Source organism: Hyperolius riggenbachi, chromosome 2 (assembly GCF_040937935.1).
Source record: "Hyperolius riggenbachi isolate aHypRig1 chromosome 2, aHypRig1.pri, whole genome shotgun sequence".
Classification (NCBI taxonomy): domain Eukaryota; kingdom Metazoa; phylum Chordata; class Amphibia; order Anura; family Hyperoliidae; genus Hyperolius; species Hyperolius riggenbachi.
The window spans coordinates 412,157,339-412,177,175 of record NC_090647.1 but is presented as its reverse complement, the minus strand read 5'-3'; the positions used below and the strand labels follow the sequence as shown (position 1 = coordinate 412,177,175).

The following is a 19,837-nucleotide window of genomic DNA, read 5'->3' as shown; positions in this document are numbered from 1 at the left end:
AGAGGGATTGATCTGTTTGCCACACTTTAAAAATGTATGGCCAATTTAAGGATCATGTTAGAGGAGCTAGGAAGGGTTTGGGTTATTTGGTGTTCGGAATCCAACTATGCGGTTTGAAAAAATAGGCAGAAATCCTTTGGCGGTCTTAGATGAACTCCAGTGAAAATAGTGTAATAAAAAGGTGCTTCAGTTTTACAATGATGTATGAATGATTTGGTCAGTGTTTGCCCATTGTAAAATCTTTCCTCTCCTTGATTTACATTCTGACATTTATCACATGGTGACATTTTTACTGTTGGCAGGTAATGTCAGTGGAAGTAGCTGCTGCTTGCTTTTTTTGCAGTTGGAAACAGTTGTAAACAGCTATTTCCTACAATGCAACACGGTTCACAGAGAGGAAACTGCCAGGACCTTGTTCCTTAGTTTCCTGTGGGAGGGGTTTCACCACAATATCAGCCATACAGAGCCCCCTGATGATTCGTTTGTGAAAAGGAATAGATTTCTCATGTAAAACGGGCATATCAGCTACTGTTTGGGATGAAGTTCAATTCTTGGTTACGGTTTCTCTTTAAAGAGGCACTGTAGTGACATATAGCAGAATGCAGTAATTTATTCAGGATATCCACTTTTAATTTTTCTGGTTTCAGCATCAGAAACCCTTCTTATATCTATATATTGCAGTATATTGGTATGTACCCTTGCCCTCCCAGTGATACTTAGCCTAGATTGTTTAAGCAGCATTTTCCTCCCAAAGCATTCTGGGAGCAGGGATTAGGCCTGAACGATTTTAGGAAAAAATTGAATTGAGCGATTTTTGTCAGAAATTGCGATTTCGATTCAACTCACGATTTCCTTCAAATCAAGCTTTGTTTCCCCTCTTTGCCCGTCTGTTCCCCCTCTGTCCCCTTGTCTCTCTTTATGCCCCCTTTGCCTCTTCATGCCTCTTATGGGTCTCTCTCTTGCCCCCTTTGTGACATTTTTCCCGCTCTGTTTCTCTTTGTGCCCCCTCTGTCTCTCTCTCTCTCTCTCTCTCTCTCTCTCTGTGCCCACTCTGTCTCTCTGTGCCTCCTATATCAGTTCTGGACATAGCGAGTCCAGCGATGCCAGTCTATCCGCTTCGCCTCCTGCAGGCTCTAATGCATGGAATACTTCCTGTATATCATGTGACGTACAGGAACCTGGAGTTTTGCCAAGCACAATAGCCGGCAGACGACGATAGAGGACAGACAGTGTTGGACTCATGCGGAAGGTATGTCCAACGCTGCTGATGCTGCGGGCCGCACGCGCCGGGACTTTGGGGAAGTTTGAAGCCAATTCTTCAAACTTCCCCATGTGGAAATGACATGTTCGCGATAAATGTCGCTTTGATGATTCCGAAATTGTGATCTTAGTGATCACGATTTCGGTTTAAATTCGATTTATCTTTCAGGCCTAGCAGGGATGTGCTCACGAGTAATCACAAGTGCTTACCCGTGATTTAAATGAGCCTTAATTGCCTCAGCAGAGCGGCTGGATTACAAGGGGTTATTTACCCATAATTCTGCCGTCCACCCTGTGTTCCAAACAGCTTGCACGCGTCCTATTGGCCGCATTGCAAACCTTACCACGGCGCACTTCCTCCTTCTGGCTTGACGTGCACATCCATGCCTCAGAAGAAGCTATTGTAGTGAACCGGTCGTAAGGCCATGCACCAGACTGCACCCACTGCCCATTCCACATCCCCTTCACCATGCACACGATAAGTATCAACTTGAACGTGATTTGCATTGCACAAGATTAATTTTATTGATAAGAATCAAATGTAAGTGTATCAGCAATAAACCAACGTAAGCAATGCCGAGCCTTTCCTCGTGTCTTCTTGTTGCTCTAACATGTTTGTGTGAAAGTAGTCTTAAAAGAGATCCTAATTCAACTGCAAAAAAATATTTTAACTTACCTGGGGCTTCTTGTAGCCCCCTGGAGTACTCTTATGCCCACAACACCAGTCCAAGTCCCTCTGGCCAGTAGCGACAACCCCTGCTAAGCTGGCTAGCCACGTGACTCCTCCTCCGCCAGCCGGGAGCGTACTGCGCAGTACGTGAAAATTGCTACATACTGTACGGTACTCGTGATTGATCGGGTGCACGGCGGTAACTGTGAGCAATATTGGGACAAGCGACAAACCCACTGGCGCTGTCCCACCTAATGTTAAATGTACCATTACCCCTCCCCCACACTTACTTCGGGGTTCCAGTGCAGTATGCATTACCTGTCCGCATCGGGCTCTGGGGGGATTCTAAAAATTTCATTTTCAGACATAGGAGGATAGATACAATTAATTATCTCAACAGTTTTTGTTTTTTTTCCACCTCTAGTTACCTCTAATTCAAATATCATAAATCAATGAATGTGAATGTATTACTTTTATTTTTCTAGAGTACAGCTAGAGAACGGGCTAAACATGCTGGGGATTACTTCACCTTACTAAGACACCTTCTAAATTATGCCTACAACAGCAACATTAACATTCCCAACGCTGAGGTTCTGCTCAACAATGAGATAGATTGGCTCAAGAGGATAAGGGTATGTTGCTTTACTGTAATGAATGCTATTAATTCGTCATGCATTGTACTTTCATGCTAGGTTCAAAGTAGGCCATTGCGCTGTGGTGCAACATTAACGGCATAACACAAAATTACATTGCAACGCAAAGTCGCACATATTGTGTTAACACGTTTTATGACGCATGTGCTATTAAAACCATGGAAGTAATGGATTAGTATTGATTCTGTTTAATTCGGAACCGGCTGCAGGCATTCGTGCGCATATGCAAACATTGTAACATCTGCAATAGATAAGTTTAACGCACTGTATGCACAACTGTAGCCTAATGCAGCACAATGTGTGCACTGTGACCAGGGCATAGATTTTTCATTGCAGTGCACTATTCTGCATACAAATGTCTACAGCAAGTAACTGTAACGTCCCACCGTGAACTTAGCCTCAAAGAATTGGGCGTGAAACCCAAGATAAATCAAAATGGAGGGTTTACACCATCTTTATCTTCAGAAACTTGTACTTCACCTCAATCTAAAGTGATAAGGGCCTCTGGCACAGGCAGTTTCCCTTTCAGTGTAAATTATTTTCCCCACTTCTATACACACTCTCTACTATTCTCTCTTTACCGCCAACTAGGAGGAATGGATTGTGTATCTTATAAAGTAAAAGCAAGCTTCTCTTTCAACATAATTTGATCTACACTTGCAATATGCATATTTAACAGGATTGAGATTTATCAAGGCAGGGCATTCATGAGAAATAAATTACAGGTAAACCTAATCCATTAACCTTTGGTCTTCTAATCTAGACACACTGATCGTAGTAGGAATACAATCCCTGATTAGATCAGGGGCTACGTAATTATGTGCAGCAAACCAGTTACACCAATTTTTTTCAAACTTACTGGAGGAACTCCAGTGAGCACAGATAACTTTCTCAAGGGGGGGTCAAGCGCTGCCACTGTGGGACAGAGGAGGAAGGGGAAGCCTCGTTGGGATCCAAAGGCTTTCCCCTCCTGAGGTAAGTACCCCACAGGGGGACTTTTTTTCATTGCAGAGTCTCTTTAATTATTTATTTGTATGATCCACTAAATCAGGGTAGGAGGGGAAGGGTCTTTCCATACCTGAAGGATCTGTTTTCTAGCTACAAATTGATCATGTTAGAATTGCGGTCATCAGGTCTCTGACACACTGCCATTCTCAAAAGAGCCAAGTATACAGCCAAGAAAAATTTGAAGACGTGTTATTTGGTACACCTTATTCATAATATTGATGATACTTGTCCAGTATCTCCTGAGTTTGGGACAGTTCCATGGCATACGGATGTCGTCTCCATGGTCCCTCGCACATCTAGGACAGTAGGGCAAAGCAAGCAGACCAATATGATGCAAACGCTTTGGTGTTAAATGTGTTCTATTTATTATCTGAAGTTACGTACATTTTTGAGTGGTGTTTACACACGAGAGGCCTCCAGCCAATCTTTTTCCTTGAGGCTGGATATGTCTCACTTAAAGGGATACTGTAGGGGGGTCGGGGGGAAAATGAGTTGAACTTACCCGGGCTTCTAATGGTCCCCCGCAGACATTCTATGCCCGCGCAGCCACTCACCAATGCTCCGGCCCCGCCTCCGGTTCACTTCTGGAATTTCAGACTTTAAAGTCAGAAAACCACTGCGCCTGCGTTGCCGTGTCCTCGATCCCGCTGATGTCATCAAGAGCGCACAGCGCAGGCCCAGTATGGTCTGTGTCTGCGCAGTACACTCCTGGTGACATCAGCGGGAGCGAGGACACGGCAACGCAGGCGTAGTGGTTTTCTGACTTTAAAGTCAGAAATTCCAGAAGTGAACTGGAGGCGGGGCCGGAGCATCGGTGAGCGGCTGCGCCAACACAGGATGTCTGCGGGGGACCATTAGAAGCCCCGGGTAAGTTCAGCTCATTTTCCCCCGACCCCCCTACAGTATCCCTTTAACCCTTTACATCTCAAGGGGAATTTTCTGTTAAAGGGGCAAGAACATGTTATAACATGCAGAAATTCGACCTTGTTTGGTGGTTGCCTGTGCAATCATATTAAAAATGGGTTATGCACCCAGCTGAAATGCATACGTATTGGCCTGCTTCCCTATAGTATGTTTTAACTGGTTCTCGTTCCACAGCTTTTACACCTTAAAGTTCCCGACATTTTTGACACTTTAGCTGTGTCGTTTTGATACAGCAGTAACTTTTAAATTATCTATGCCATCTTAGTGATACATGTCTTGTTTTTTTCAGTACAATCTAGGCTTTCTTTGGGTAGTATTTTTCTCCCAAAACTATTTTGTTTTATAGTCCATGTATGGGGGAAAATTAGGCGTAAATGCAGAAAACTAAAAAAAAATTTCAGTTTTCACCCTTGCTAATTTTCACATCACATGTCCCACAGTTATAAAACATTTACAAATAAATTATTTGGGCCTTCCCGATTAAAATGATACCCCATATGCCACATTTTACTTCTAGCTGAGCATGTCGTGGACCGTTATCCCCAGTCTGCGCGTCTGTGGTGATCGAATGGGTTTGCTAGGGCGACAGTTCAGGGGGCATAGAGCTGTACAGCTGCATCACTAGGCAATGGCAGAGCGTTACATCTGTAGAGCTTTGGGGCCTGAAACTTTTGCCCTAGCGATTGCATCCGATAGCTACTGGCGGCAGTCATTAAACATTTATAAACTGGTATAGGTATGGTGGGGGTTAATGGGCTAGGTTTGGGTTAAACATGAATTGGGAATTAAAAAAAAACAACTTTATTTTATTGGGCCCATGTCACATAATTTTTATTTTTATTATTACTTTTACAAAAGGACCATTCACGTGACTGTGCATGGTCACGTGCAGGCGCATGCGCATGCATGCGCGGCGGTAGACAGCCGGAATTAATGCAGGGCGTAGATTCTATGTCCTAGAACACACAGGGGTCCTAGTTTGGACGTATAATCTATGTCCTGAAACCTTAAGCAGATAATCTAAAAAATTAAGTTGACCCCTAGGCACTGTCAGCAAGGCCTGAGACAGAGTCCATCGATATCAACCTGTTTATAAATGTGGTATCAAGTTTATCCACTCCCATACCCCTCCATTGGTCTTTAATTATAGTCTGCCTAAACCACCTAAATTTTATACCATATTGGAGTAAAACCCTGTTATCTTTTGAAGAGTTTGGACTCTGTGCCTGACCGTATGCATAACAATTAATGTTGGCATTTTGGGCTCATTGTAAGAACTTTGCTTCCCTCCAGTGCTTCATAAACCGAGCCAGTGCCCAACCAGATTGAGTCTTACAATTTAAAGCAATATTGGGCTGCTCCAATGAATATCATATTATAAAACTTTTTAAGAATCTGCTGAAGGTCATAAAAAATCAGGGCAAAGTCTATGCTGATGCTAAAATGTATGCTAAATACTTGCTTAATTAAGGCTTCTATGTATTTTCACAATTTCTGTGCCTTTACACACTCCCAAAATATATTGGCCTAGTGAACTACAGCCTTTAAAACAGGTGCTTGGGACAGAACCAGAACGGGTAGAGTCTATTTAGCTTAACAGGAGTGTTGTACCACCTAGTGAGTATTTTTAAAGGTAGTTTCCGTCGCATTCTGGGATTTAGAGCTTTGTGCTATATTCTGATAAAGAAAGATTCTTTTATTGCTTATGTGTTAAGATGACTTAAAGGTCCCAACCTTGTAATTTAAGTACTTAGTCACACTTCTTTAATTTAGGATGATGTGAAAAGAACTGGAGAAACAGGCATTGAGGAAACCATTCTTGAAGGTCATTTGGGAGTAACAAAAGAATTGCTAGCATTCCAGACACCAGAGAAGAAGTATCATATTGGATGTGAGAAAGGGGGTGCTAACCTCATTAAGGTATGATGCGGATTAGCTAGTAGAATGTTTTTCTTGTACGCATATGAACCCGTTGCTTAAATGGGGTTCTGTGGCCCTTTTTACAAATTGCAATTTAAATGAACTGAAATGTTCCTTTAATAAGTACAAATCTTGTTTTTCCCTGTTTTGTGTTGAAACAGTTGTGCTGTCTCTCTCCTGCTGCTTTCTAATTGTGCTGCAGGAAGAGGCAGACTAATAGCAGCTGTTCCTCCCTGATATCTGCCTTTCCCTCCCCCTGCTGGTACCTCATATGAGCCATCAGTGGCCTTTGTGCTCACTCCAGACAGCGGAGGGGGGGGGGGGGGGGAGGAGGAAGAGATCATCTGTCTCCTCCTGCTTCCAGCTCAGCAGATAGACAGGGACAGAGCTTTCCTCTCCTACTCTGCAGACTGTGATGACTCGGAAGCACTTCTGGAGTTGATTTGCATCGCGGCCATCTTGGCCACTGGATTAAAACGTATAATTTATTAATTTACCTATTTTTTGGCAGCAGGGAGCGGTGATAATAGGAAAAAGAGGGGTCATAATGGGGGAAAATGTTATAGGTCAGCACGGTGGCGTAGTGGTTAGCTCTCTCGCCTTGCAGCGCTGGGTCCCCGGTTTGAATCCCAGCCAGGGCACTATCTGCAAAGAGTTTGTATGTTCTCTCCGTGTCTGCGTGGGTTTCCTCCGGGCACTCCGGTTTCCTCCCACATACCAAAAACATACAGATAAGTTAATTGGCTCCCCCTAAAAATTGGCCCTAGACTACAGGACTTACACTACATAATATAGACATATGGCAATGGTAGGTATTAGATTGTGAGCTCCTTTGAGGGACAGTTAGTGACAAGACAATATATATATATATATATATATATATATATATATACACTGTACAGCGCTGCGTAATATGTCGGCGCTATATAAATACTAAATAATAATAATAGGTCTCTTACTATGCTGTAAATGCATCACAGATCCTCCTTTAAAGTAAAACTGAAGAATTGTTTTAGTTAATGGCAAAATTAATGCACACATACCTGGCCATGTCAATCCTGCAGATGGCCAAACGATTTGTATCCCAAAATCCCTCTGAAGTAATTGATCAGTTTGGATGATTACCTTAGTAACCGGAAGAGGCAGAGCTGATTTCTTGCTCTGCCTCTACAATTCCCAACTTCACCCGTTTCACCACCAGCCATACACCCCTCTGAGCCGGGCTCCCGATCCACAGCTGGCGTCTACTGCGTGTGCCTGGTTGAGAGGCTCAAAGCATCGCGTATGTGCGCACAGCCAGACTGCACAAACTCTGTACACTCTTATATTATGGAGCAGTGCTGTGTGCTCGGGAGTATGACGTGCACACACAGCATAGTAAGGGGAAGAAAATGACCTGGAATAACTAAAAAGGCTGCAGCCATCTTAGAATAGAAAAGGCCGAACTTTGGAGGAGAAAATGCCATGAGGGAGAGGGGCTGCACAGATGTATGTCTGCTGTGTATCTGATGATGCACTGTGTTGCTATGTGGGTAGCCAGGGGGATGACGGAGTGCCGCATGCATGACATCACGCGGGGGAGAAGAGTGAACAATGGGATCAGCTGTCGCTGGGGATGAGTTGATCCGCCAAGCTTATCACTTGCTAGTTGGGAGTCGCAAGCCTGTGTACACACACGCCTAATTATCGGCTGAGGCAATATTTTTTTTTCTTGCTTTCATGAGCAACATAGCAGCATTTGCTTTTTTTTCATGTACAGAATTCTTCCGTTGATAGTGGCAAGGATAAAAGATCCATCCTCAGCCCTGCCCTCCTGTCCAATAGTAGACATTCTATATTAATATATACACTCCAACACAATCACACAGTCTGTGTAAATTCTGTTTCATGGTGTGATATAATGGTACATGGTATAGTGATATGTTTCATGGTACATATAAATAGACCATAAGCTGTACATTTTCAGGGAGTTATTGTTTCTTATCTCATCAGGGGTCCTAAACTGATGTTGATTTACTGAATGCTAATGCTTTATAAATATAACCTGTAAATATGGTTTATTTTGTTACAGGAATTGATTGATGACTTCATATTTCCAGCATCCAATGTGTATTTGCAATATATGAAGACTGGGGAGCTCCCGGCTGAGCAAGCTATTCCAGTGTGCAGTTCACCTGCCACTATAAATGCAGGATTTGAGCTCTTGGTTGCATTAGCTGTGGGATGCGTCCGGAATCTCAGGCAGATTGTGGATACGTTGAATGAAATGTATTATTCAGGTATTTTTCAATAAAGGTGCCATTGTTTTTTAAACTTATAAAGCATGGAATAGTTTAAGAAAGGCTTTTAAAATTTGATTGCAAAACCTTAAAGAAAACCTGTAAGGAAAAAAGTGCCCCTGGGGCGGTAAGCCTCTGGATTATGAGGCTTCCCCTGTTCTCCTGAGCAACACGGATCCAGCACAGAGCCATAATATTGCTGTAGGGGGTCGGGCTCCGGCAGAAATAGCTGAGCCTGCTCGGGTCCACTCTACTGCGCAGGCACATACATTGCTACTGCACCTGTGCACACCTTTAACAAACATTTGTCAGCTGAATTTCCGGGAGTCCCAGCGCAGGATCCCCTCTGGTGAGTAGTATTGGGGAAACCTCTCTAGGATCCAGAAGTTTCCCCTAGGATTCAGAAGTTTCCCCCTCCTGAGGTAAGTAATCCCAGATGCACTTTTTTTCACTACAGGTACACTTTAAAGCTATATCATATAGCTTTAAGCACTTTTCTCTTCTATAATTACAGGTTGTGAAGCACTGACTGAATGGGAATATCTGCCTCCAGTAGGACCTCGACCCCCTAAGGGTTTTGTGGGCCTGAAAAATGCTGGTGCTACATGCTACATGAACTCTGTGATCCAGCAGTTGTATATGATTCCATCTATCCGCAACGGAATTCTGGCTATAGAAGGCACAGGTAGTGATGTTGATGATGACATGTCTGGGGATGAGAAGCAGGACAATGAGGTAAATTTTAATAAGTTCAAGACAAGTAAATCTAACTGAATTCCTGATGCTGTTATAGGACTATTTGCACCATACTAAATATTTGTCTCTCTTATTCTGAGCTTTATTAAAGTGTAACTGAAGCAGGGTAAAAAATATACTTACCTCTGTAAAGCCCTTGGCTTGTCCAGATGTTTATCTTGTCATCCTGTGGCCCACTGTTTCATTGATTGGTCCCTGTAAGAATATTCAGCGAGCCAGCGACCTTTTGAGTATGCTGTTTTGTATATGGTTGTGAACATGCAGCTAAAGCACAAGTTAGGACCACCCATGCCCAGTAACCTAGAGCCACGCACAGCCTTATCCTCCTTGCATGAGTGGCTTTGTGCTACTGGGCATGTGTGGATTGTGCTTGTGCCTGCACAGTACAGTTGTGCTCGTACACGAAAAATCTTCCTTCATCCCTGATTTACATTGTTAGAGAAAACCCATTAACATTGATAGTTGTACTTTAACTGCAGTAATGGAGGTGTAAGACTGGCTTTAGTAGGGGTGTACACTCTTTTGTTGCCAGTGGTTTAGTCATTATTAGCTATGTGATCCAATGTAAAGTAGTCAGTGTAAAGCTTGTATAACAGTGTACATTTGCTGTCCCATAATAACGACAGTGTCTTCATTGTTGTCCCATGAAAAGATATATTTACAAAAATGTGAGGGGTGCACTCACTTTTGAGAGATACTGCATATACATATCATTGCACAAGGGTTTATACTGATTTGTGATGTATTTTAATGGCCGTTGTGGCACTGCGTTTGCTGCGTTATTTTTTATCCTTTATTAAACAGGGGGGGGGGGGGGAACCATCAGTGGCGTTATTGTAAGCTGTATAGTAAAAAAAATTAAAAAAAAGTTTAACTTATCTGGGGCTTCTACCGGCCCACCAGAAACGTCCTGTGCAGGACGTTCCGGCCAACGTGAGCGAGAGCGAAGACGCGTGGGAACCACAGGATCGCTGAAGACCGGAACGTGCACAGGACATCTGTGGGGGGGAGGGGGGGTAGAAGCCCCAGGTAAGTTAACCATTTCTTTTATATGCCGCTCCAGCATCTTCTTAGTCCTGTGTATGTCCCTTCCGATGTTGAAAAATGTTTGAGAGTCAAAGATTGGTAGGTGATCAACTAGAGGATGCTGCTTGAATTACAAGATTTAGGTTTTCAGCATTGTCAGGTCGATTCTGATAGGAGTAAGGAGGAGAGTGAGGAAGAGAGCCAAAGATAGCCTAGCACTCACCAAAATTAGCTGAGTGGGGCTTGGGGAGAACACTGCAGATCTCTCAAGCAACCAGAAAAAAAAATCCTGGCCTGGCAGGATGCATAAATCTACTTTTACACTTCTTTATACAGTAAAAAAAAACCTCTTACATTAAGTATGTCCTTTGTCGTAATTTGTTTTGAATTACTGTATTTCAACATTAGGAGTTTAGGGTAAGTATATAGTGTTGAGTATAGTACTTTTTTTGTTTATTTTTTTCAGCTAGGCCAATTTGTACAATTGAGTCTCAAGCACCCAGAAACTACACTTATCCGGTATCAGCCAATCACCGTTGGTGTCAGATAATGGAGTTTTTACTGTACTTAAAAAAAATTTATTTTGCTTTCGTTTTACTAGCCACAACTTGTTCTACTACATTTCCTTTAAAATCAAAAGAATTTTGCTTTGCTCCTGCTAAAATAGTACCCGGGCAGGCAGGGCTGTGTAGTCAGTCGAGGAGTTGGAGCAATTTTGAGAAGTTGCATGATTTTTGTACCAACTCTACAGCCCTGCTGGCAGGTCATCAGGAATTAAAACAAGATAGTTTTGATAATGTTCACATTACTAGAACATATACTGTATGTCAAATTTTGGCCCTGCCATGATATTAATTTTGTGCATTCTTGGATAAAATTCACTTTCTTGCAATTGTTTTTTTTTTCTGATATAGTTGCTTGATTTTAGTCTACAATTAGATGCCATCAGATGAGTTTTCTATTCACTTTTTCTTTTCTTTTTTCTTTTTTTTTGTTTTTTAAATATCCTAGAGCAATGTAGACCCTCGAGATGATGTTTTTGGATACCCACATCAGTATGAAGACAAGCCATCCCTAAGTAAAACAGAGGACAGAAAAGAATACAATATCGGTGTACTTAGGCATCTCCAGGTCATCTTTGGCCATTTAGCAGCATCCAGATTGCAGTACTATGTTCCAAGAGGGTTTTGGAAACAGTTCAGGTTAGTTGCTTATTATGTTGACATGAACATTACTTGTCTTTCTACTTTCAGAGCCTTGAATTATTTTTGGTAAACTAAAGTTAGGCCTGGAACCCAAAAGCAGCACTTTTCTAAGTGCTTGTGATTTGCAAAGCTCTTGAAAATGTGATGCTATAGGGGATTTTTTATTTTATTTACATCCCTCAAGTGGGATCACACACATAGCATGGGCAGCACAGTGGCGTAGTGGCTAGCACTCTCGCCTTGCAGTGCTAGGTTCGAATCCTAGCCAGGACACTAGCTGCATATATGTTCTTCTGGTGTCTCTGTGGGTTTCCCTCAGGTGCTCTGTTTTCCTCCCACATCCCAAAACACATACAGATAAAATAATTGGCTTCCCTCTAGATTCACCCTAGACTACATACATACACTACATATGACTATGGTAGGGATTATATTGTGAGCTCCTCTGAGGGACAGTTAAATGACGAAAAAATTACTCTCTACAGAGCTGCAGAAGATGTTAGTGCTATATAAATACTAAATAATAGCAAAAGCTCTTCAAATCGCAAGCGCATAGGAAAGCGCTGCTATTGGGTTCCAGGGATTAAAGTAAATACTGTACCAAAGGAACTCTGCTAAATGCAACTTGTACGACTTAAATTTATAAATAATACTTTGGGTTTTTTGTCCCAGTTTTACAGTAAGCCCCAACTGCACACCTAGCAGTGAGCCTGAATGCCCCCACATAATATTTATTTTACATAGAGGAGCATGGGGCGGCAATGATCAAAGTGTCAGACTTGGCATACTAAACTGTGAATTTCAATCTAATTATTGATGCTTGGATTGTAACCCACTCAGGTTAATTTCTATGTTCTGTTATGTTTTCTGTTCATGTTTTTGCTCCTTTTGGGAGCTGTTTGTATGTTTAAAAAATGTTTTCTTCTCTTATAAAAAAAAATAACAAAAAAAAAAACACATTTCATGCACTGAATTGTAGCTCTTCATTCTCCTTCCTGCCATACTCAAATTAGTTAGAATACCTCTGCAGCAAATAACTGTGTTCTCATTGGGCCTGATTAACTTTTTCTCCTAAGTTTTCTCCCATTCATTTCCCAATAACTTTATCACAGCAAAATGATCTATACCTTTGGTTTTTTTCGCCGCCAGTTAGGCTTTCTTTGGGTGGTGCATTATGCTAAGTATTATTTTATTCTACTTGGGAATAATGGGGAAAAAATTCTTAGTTTTCGGCCATTTATAGTCTTAAAATAAAACGTTCTACTGTGGATAAAAGCCACAAATTTTATTTGTCCCAGTTACTGCAACGTTTAAATTCTATCCCTAGTACGATGTATGGTGACGAATATTTTATTTGGAAATAAAGGTGTATTTTTTCAGTTTTACATCCATCACTATTTATAAGCCCATAATTTAACAGTGATATACCCTCTTGGCATACGTATTTAAAAAAAATTCAGTCACAAGATTTATTAGCGTACTAGAAGTACGCAAATGCGAAGTAATGTGTTACTTCGGAAGTGACGCAGGCATCTCATTGATGCCGGTGATCATGGAGACCTGAGGGGAGATGAATGAATGAGAACGATGTTCCCATTCATTAATCTAATGATTAGCGGCAGGAGGGAGCGTGGTGGCACGATCGCGCCTACATCTGAGAATCATCACTGTTTTTGAACAAAAAATGTTGATTATTCTCGCTGTACAAGAACGGATTGGCTCAGTGCGCAGCCCTGCAAACTGAACGGATGTGAGTCTCGCATCCCTGCGGCTATAGCAGCTATAGAGTATTTTCTTGCTTGCTGGTGGCTTAAAAGGCTTTTTTTTTTTCACCTAGCAGAAAACTTAACAGAAAAAGTGAATTGGATTGGGCCCATTCTCTGTTATGTAATATTGGACCTAGTACAGTCCTACATGCTGACATGATTTTTTTTTTCTTTCTTCAATCCATAGGCTTTGGGGAGAACCTGTTAACCTTCGGGAGCAACATGATGCTTTAGAATTTTTTAATTCACTAGTTGACAGTTTAGATGAAGCTTTAAAAGCATTAGGTCATCCAACAATGTTAAGTAAAGTTCTAGGAGGATCCTTTGCTGATCAAAAAATTTGCCAAGGCTGCCCCCATAGGTAAGTTGGATAAACAGGACTGAAAACCTTGGTGCCATATTTTTCATAATATGAGGCACTTTTTCTCCCCCAAAAATGGGGAGGAAAAGTCCCTGCATCTTATATTCCAAATATTCTATTCCCTCGCCAAGATGTTGGGGACACCCTGTGTTGTCCCCCTGTGTCGTCCTTTGCATCCAACCCGGTGTCCCCTTCTGCTCTGCATATATAGTTATGTGCAGTGGCAGCTTGTCTCACCTCATCTGGAAGCAATCCCAGATCTCTGGTCTCCCGCACTGCTCTTCTAGTGGTGGCTTCAGCTGATTATGCGATCATCAGAAGGCATCACTAGGGTAGCCGTGCAGGAGAGGAGAGGTCAGAGATCGCCGATTGATGGTGAGATAAGCTGCTGCTGCACATAGCTGAATTAAACGCAGAGTGTAGTAAGACACAGGAGGGCAGATAGGGGGACAAAGGGAGATTGAGGAAGGCACAGGAGTGCAGAGAGGGGGCCAAAGTGAGACCGAGAGACACAGGAGGGCAGAAAGGGGACAGAGGAAGACAAGGGGCCAACTAGGGCAATGGAGGACACAAGTGGGGCAGGGAACACTGGATGACACAGAAGGTACAAGAGGGACACAATAATTGGGGGGAGAACATCTACAAGATGCTCCTGGACCATGGACGCACCAGGTTTTGTATAATTTTTTTTCCCTTGGTGTTTGCTCTCTAAACTTAGGTGCTTCTTATAGCCTGGAGCGTCTTATATTCTGAAAAATATAGTATATTTAATACCAGCATGTTGCCACTTGTAGTAAGGAAAGAAAAAAATCACGGTTGCGGTTTTGGCGAAGCAGTAACTCTTGTGTTCAGTATAGCACTTTCTACATTTTTGTGCTTTTTTTTATTTTTTTATTCTTTTTTTAATTTCTCCCCACTGTCTTTGAGAATTGTTATTTCACTTTAAAGGTACGAATGTGAAGAATCTTTTACAACTTTGAATGTAGATATCCGGAACCACCAAAACCTACTGGATTCAATGGAACAGTACGTCAAAGGAGACTTACTGGAAGGTGCAAATGCATATCACTGTGAAAAATGCAACAAAAAGGTCAGATTATTTATTTAATATTTGTAGACACTTAATGTGGGTTTTAACACACATTGTTTACAATACACGTGATATTGGGCATTGATACTGTGATGGGCAATGTGAATAAAACCGTTCCTACTTGGTACTCTTGTTCCATTCACCAGACACGGCCAATCCCCAAAGCAAATTCCAGACCTGGTACATATTTGCCTATCAGCAGCCCATAAAACAATCTATAATAGATGGATCTACTCCATAACACCTACCATTTGGGACTTGAAGGAGGAATTGAAGTATGTTATGATGTTGGATAAATTAGAAGCTTATACACATAAGAAAAAATCGACGAAACACTTCTTCAAACGTTGGAAAGCATACCTACTACAAACGTACAAACTCACCGAGACACAGAAGTGCTGGTGAATCCCTTCAAATACACCTCCTGGTATGCTATGGAATAACTTAAAGGCACCCTAGGCCACTTAGAACTATCTACAAATTCTCCTACTCAACCGGACACACTGATTTAATATCCGACAAGACCTTTGTTGATTATTTTTTAGAACCTTAGAGGACTTTCTCTTTTGATACTGCAAATAGGGGACTCAATACTTTGTATTGGGTATATGTTAGTACCCTAAGGTGAAGAGAGTGAAGGAGGGTGGCTGGGGGGGGGGGGAAAGGGGTGGGGTGGGGGAGAGAGGTGGAGATTGTTGGGAAAGTTTTTCTTAAAACATATACCTGAACAATTACAAAGTGTTTATATGTTTATTCGCCTTTAAATCTTAAAAAAAAAAAAACTTTCAAAAAAAAAGTTCCTACTGTAAATCTTCCATCTTGGTTCTGCCCCTTGTCGTCTTCCCTTTGTGGTGCCCAAGCCTTCTCTCTGCTGTCCAGCCTGCACTGATAACTGTTGCACACAGAAGACACAAGATGCCAAAAATCCTGGCAGTCCTGGGCCATCTCTGGAAACAGTGATATTTTGTGTGCACATAGGATGTGCCAGGAGACAGTGAGAGTGGCACAGGGAATCTTGAGTGGTAATTGGGTATAATTTAGTAAAGCCCAATGTAGCCTTACTGGTACAAATAAAAACTCTGAGTGAGTTCAAAACCCATCTTAGACATAATGCAAGCAGCCAGTGCTGACCTCACTAACAAATGCCGTTTGCCTGGCCAACTTTATCTGTTGACTTAACTAGTTTAAAGCCTTACTAAGGTGGCCATTTATGACCGTCTCAGCCAATAGTCAGGCATGTGTACAGAGGCGCATCCTATGTGATCCGTCCAGCGAATCAACTTGACCAAGCGATGGCTGACTTCTTTGAAGACTCTGTTCCTCCACGTGATGTCATGCACATGCTTCTCCATCGTCCCTCCAACCCCCATAGCAACAGAATGCGTTGTCAGCGGCACATGTCTGTACCGGCCGGCCCAGCGATGCTGCTCAAGGGGATTGGCTCCCGATAAGACAGGCCACATCAGTTGCTAAGTGTGTATGCACCTTAAAGCCTTGTACACAAACGAGATGTTTCTTGGCCAAGATGGCTTTTTGGGGTAATTTCTGCTGAGAATCTGGTGTGTCAACAGCCGACCCAATCCTCCGTGATTTGGAGTACTGGATCGCATTGGACAAGCTTATTGCTCTCTTCCTTAACACTCCCACGTAAGCTAGCAATGTGCCTGTACAGCATTTAGCTGAAACCTTCACACCGCGGGAGGCAGTAATTGTGCGTGTGGATGCACCCATACCTATAATTCACATGTAATTAATAAAATTAGGTGTATTCTAGATCAATATCTTAAAATGTATGTCAGTCAGAGGATAACTTTATAAGCTGGCTATTCATTTTTATTTTTTTTTATTTAAGGTTGTGCTGGCAATGGTTGCCTTCATAAAATGTATAGTGTAATCCCCCATTAAGCACTGATTATACAAACGGATGGTAGTTTTATGGTTTTTGTTTTTAACGTCTTATTTTTAAAATGCATTGTGCATTTTAAAGAGAACCCGAGGTGGGTTTGAAGAATATTATCTGCATACAGAGGCTGGATCTGCCTATACAGCCCAGCCTCTGTTGCTATCCCAAACCCCTCTAAGGTCCTCCTGCACTCTGCAATCCCTCATAAATCACAGCCACGCTGCTGACAAACAGCTTGTCAGAGCTGGCTGTGTTTATCTCTATAGTGTCAGTCTGCTGCTCTCCCCGCCTCCTGCAGAACTCCAGTCCCCGCCTGCATCCCTTCCCTCCCTGCTGATTGGAGGGAAGGGACGGGGGCAGGGACCGGAGCTATGCAGGAGGCGGGGGAGCAGCTGAGACTGACACTACAGATGTAAACACACCCTCAAAGCATGGCTGTGATTTATGAGGGATTGCAGAGTGCAGGGGGACCTTAGTGGGGTTTGGGATAGCAACAGAGGCTGGGCTGTATAGGCAGATCCAGCCTCTGTATGCAGATAACATTCTTTAAACAGACCTCGGGTTCTCTTTAACACTTGCTGTATAGATGCATGCATTAAGTTTTACTTGCGAGTGTTGAGCTAATTTAGTCTGATGCACATAGCAGCAGTGAAATTGCCATGCGCAGTTGGCGAACGACAGTGGGGAAGTGTGTGTTACCCCTGTTAGTTGCAAGTGTAGAAAAGGGTTACCAAAGCAACACTCACAGTAACAATAACATTTCTGTAACGCTTTTCTCCTATATGGTTCAAAGCTCTGACAGTACACTGGTAATGTGTGCCTTCCCTTTCCCTGCCGCGAGTACCAGTACTGCCGCTTCGTGCATCAGGCCTAAGCTCAGAGGCCATATTTTGTACAAATACCCTTTGTATTTTATTTTTTTATACATATACTTTCTAATTAACCGTTTTGCAAGTATATACACAACTGCATGTTTTCAGTATTTTTCTGTGCTTAAAGTGGAACTCAAGACACAAATTTATTTTTTGGATTTTATGGTACCAGACCATCTGTCAGGTTTTTATTGATGTAGTATTGGTGTTAGAGATCCACCTCACTTTTTCAAATGTGGTATTGGAAATGTATTTTAAGGGGTAAACCCCCTCCTTTGACAGCTGACATGAGGAGCAAACTTTTGTTAATTACTGTTGTAGTAGCAAATGTCAAATATTGGAATTAGCTGTTGGTCAGGAAGTACTGTATTTCACTGGGATTTCTGTCTGCGCGCCGCAAAGTACCACACCATGTCGTTTACACTACCTGCATTGCCCATAGACTTCAATTACCCCAAGCATTGTGCCTTAAAGAGACTCTGAAGTGAGAATAAATCTCGCTTCAGAGCTCATAGTTAGCAGGAGCATGTGTGCCCCTGCTAAAACGCTGCTATCCCGCGGCTAAACAGGGGTCCCTTCACCCCCAAATCCCCCTTGCAAAATCCACGACCAACTTGGTCGTGGATTTTGCTCCTCCTGGAGGCAGGGCTAACGGCTGCAGCACTGCCTCACAGCGCGTCTATCAGCGGCGCATCGCCACCTCTCCCCCGCCCCTCTCAGCGAAGGAAGACTGAGGACAACGGGAGAGAGGCGGAGGTACGCGTCTGATAGACGCGCGTGAGGCAGGGCTGCAGCGGTTAGCCTTGCCTCAATGCGGAAGAGATCCCCCACTGTACGGAGGGGATTTGGGGGGTAAGGGACCCCCGTTAAGCCGCGGGATAGCAGCGTTTTAGCAGAGGCACACATGCCCCTGCTATCTATGAGGTCTGAAGCGAGATTTATTCTCGCTTCAGACTCTTTAAGTGTGGCGTTTGCGGTAACAAGTTGTTGCCTTTGCGTTGGCTCGGATACTTCCGGTGCACCGCAATAAGGGTGAAAGTCTCCATAGGCTAGGGCTGCACGATTTTAGGTAAAAATTGAAATTGCGTGTTTTTTTTTTTTTTTTTTTTTTTTTTTGCTCAAAAATTTGATTTTTCACTATTTTTTTCAAATCGAGCTTTAGCACTAAATTCACAATGCCCCCAGTATAGTTTAGCCAGGTACTTAGGGCGGACGATTGCTTAAAGAGAAACTCCGACCAAGAATTGAACTTTATCCCAATCAGTAGCTGATACCTCATCACAAGTGGTTCATCAGGGGGCTCTGTATGGCTGATATTGTGGTGAAACCCCTCCCACAAGAACAAGAAAAGAACGTACTCTTGGCAGTTTCCTGTCTGTGAACCTTGCTGCATTGTGGGAAATAGCGGTTTACAGCTGTTTCCAACTGCCAAAAACCATGCAGCAGCTACATCACCTGCCAGCAGTAAAATGTTCACTGGAGTTTAAAGAGGAACACCAGTGAACATTTTACTGTTGGCAGGTGATGTAGCTGCTGCATGGTTTTTGGCAGTTAACAGCTATTTCCCACAAAAGTTCGAACTTTTCTTGCGGGAGGGGTTACTTGTGGGAGGGGTTTCACCACAATATCAGTCATACAGCGCCCCCTGATGGTCTGTTTGTGAAAAGGAATAGATTTCTCGTGTAAAAGTGGGTATCGTCTACTGATTGGGATAAAGTTCAATTTTTGGTAGGAGTTTCTCTTTAAGGGGCGGGGGGCGGTTCATGTGAAGACGATCTGGTGATCGTCACTATCTGAAGTTTTCATAGTGCCTGGCGCTGTCTGTACGCTTGTCTGGCCCGCCTACCGCTGTGCGCCGATTGGCCAGAAGCAGTGAATATGTATTGTTAATGAGCGGGGGGCGGATCCACTCGAGCGAGCCGTGCACACAGCTTTACCAATCGCTGGATAGCGATGGAATGACGGCAGCGGTAGGCGGAGCTGGCTGTCCTGCCGTCAGCAGGACATCCAGTCAATTTGCATTGTTAAAAAGGAAATAAATATGGCAACCTCCATATCGCTCACTTTAGGTGTCCTTTCAAACACCTAACTATTTCTGGACAGCCTAATTGTTAGAACCAAAGTCAGAATCTGTTTATGTAGTT

The 19,837-nt window shown here is 42.9% G+C and overlaps 1 protein-coding gene across 3 annotated transcripts in view; it reads left to right on the top strand.

Annotated features, from left to right (window-relative positions):
- Positions 1 to 19,837, top strand: part of USP9X (ubiquitin specific peptidase 9 X-linked) — a 342,688-nt gene that overhangs the window by 246,942 nt on the left and 75,909 nt on the right. For all 3 annotated transcript variants that reach the window (XM_068269855.1, XM_068269853.1, XM_068269854.1), the window contains 7 exons: positions 2,416 to 2,562; positions 6,289 to 6,435; positions 8,507 to 8,714; positions 9,229 to 9,449; positions 11,508 to 11,698; positions 13,655 to 13,828; positions 14,777 to 14,918. In XM_068269855.1, the coding sequence (XP_068125956.1) occupies positions 2,416 to 2,562; positions 6,289 to 6,435; positions 8,507 to 8,714; positions 9,229 to 9,449; positions 11,508 to 11,698; positions 13,655 to 13,828; positions 14,777 to 14,918 (1,230 nt within the window). The remainder of the gene's footprint in view (positions 1 to 2,415; positions 2,563 to 6,288; positions 6,436 to 8,506; positions 8,715 to 9,228; positions 9,450 to 11,507; positions 11,699 to 13,654; positions 13,829 to 14,776; positions 14,919 to 19,837) is intronic.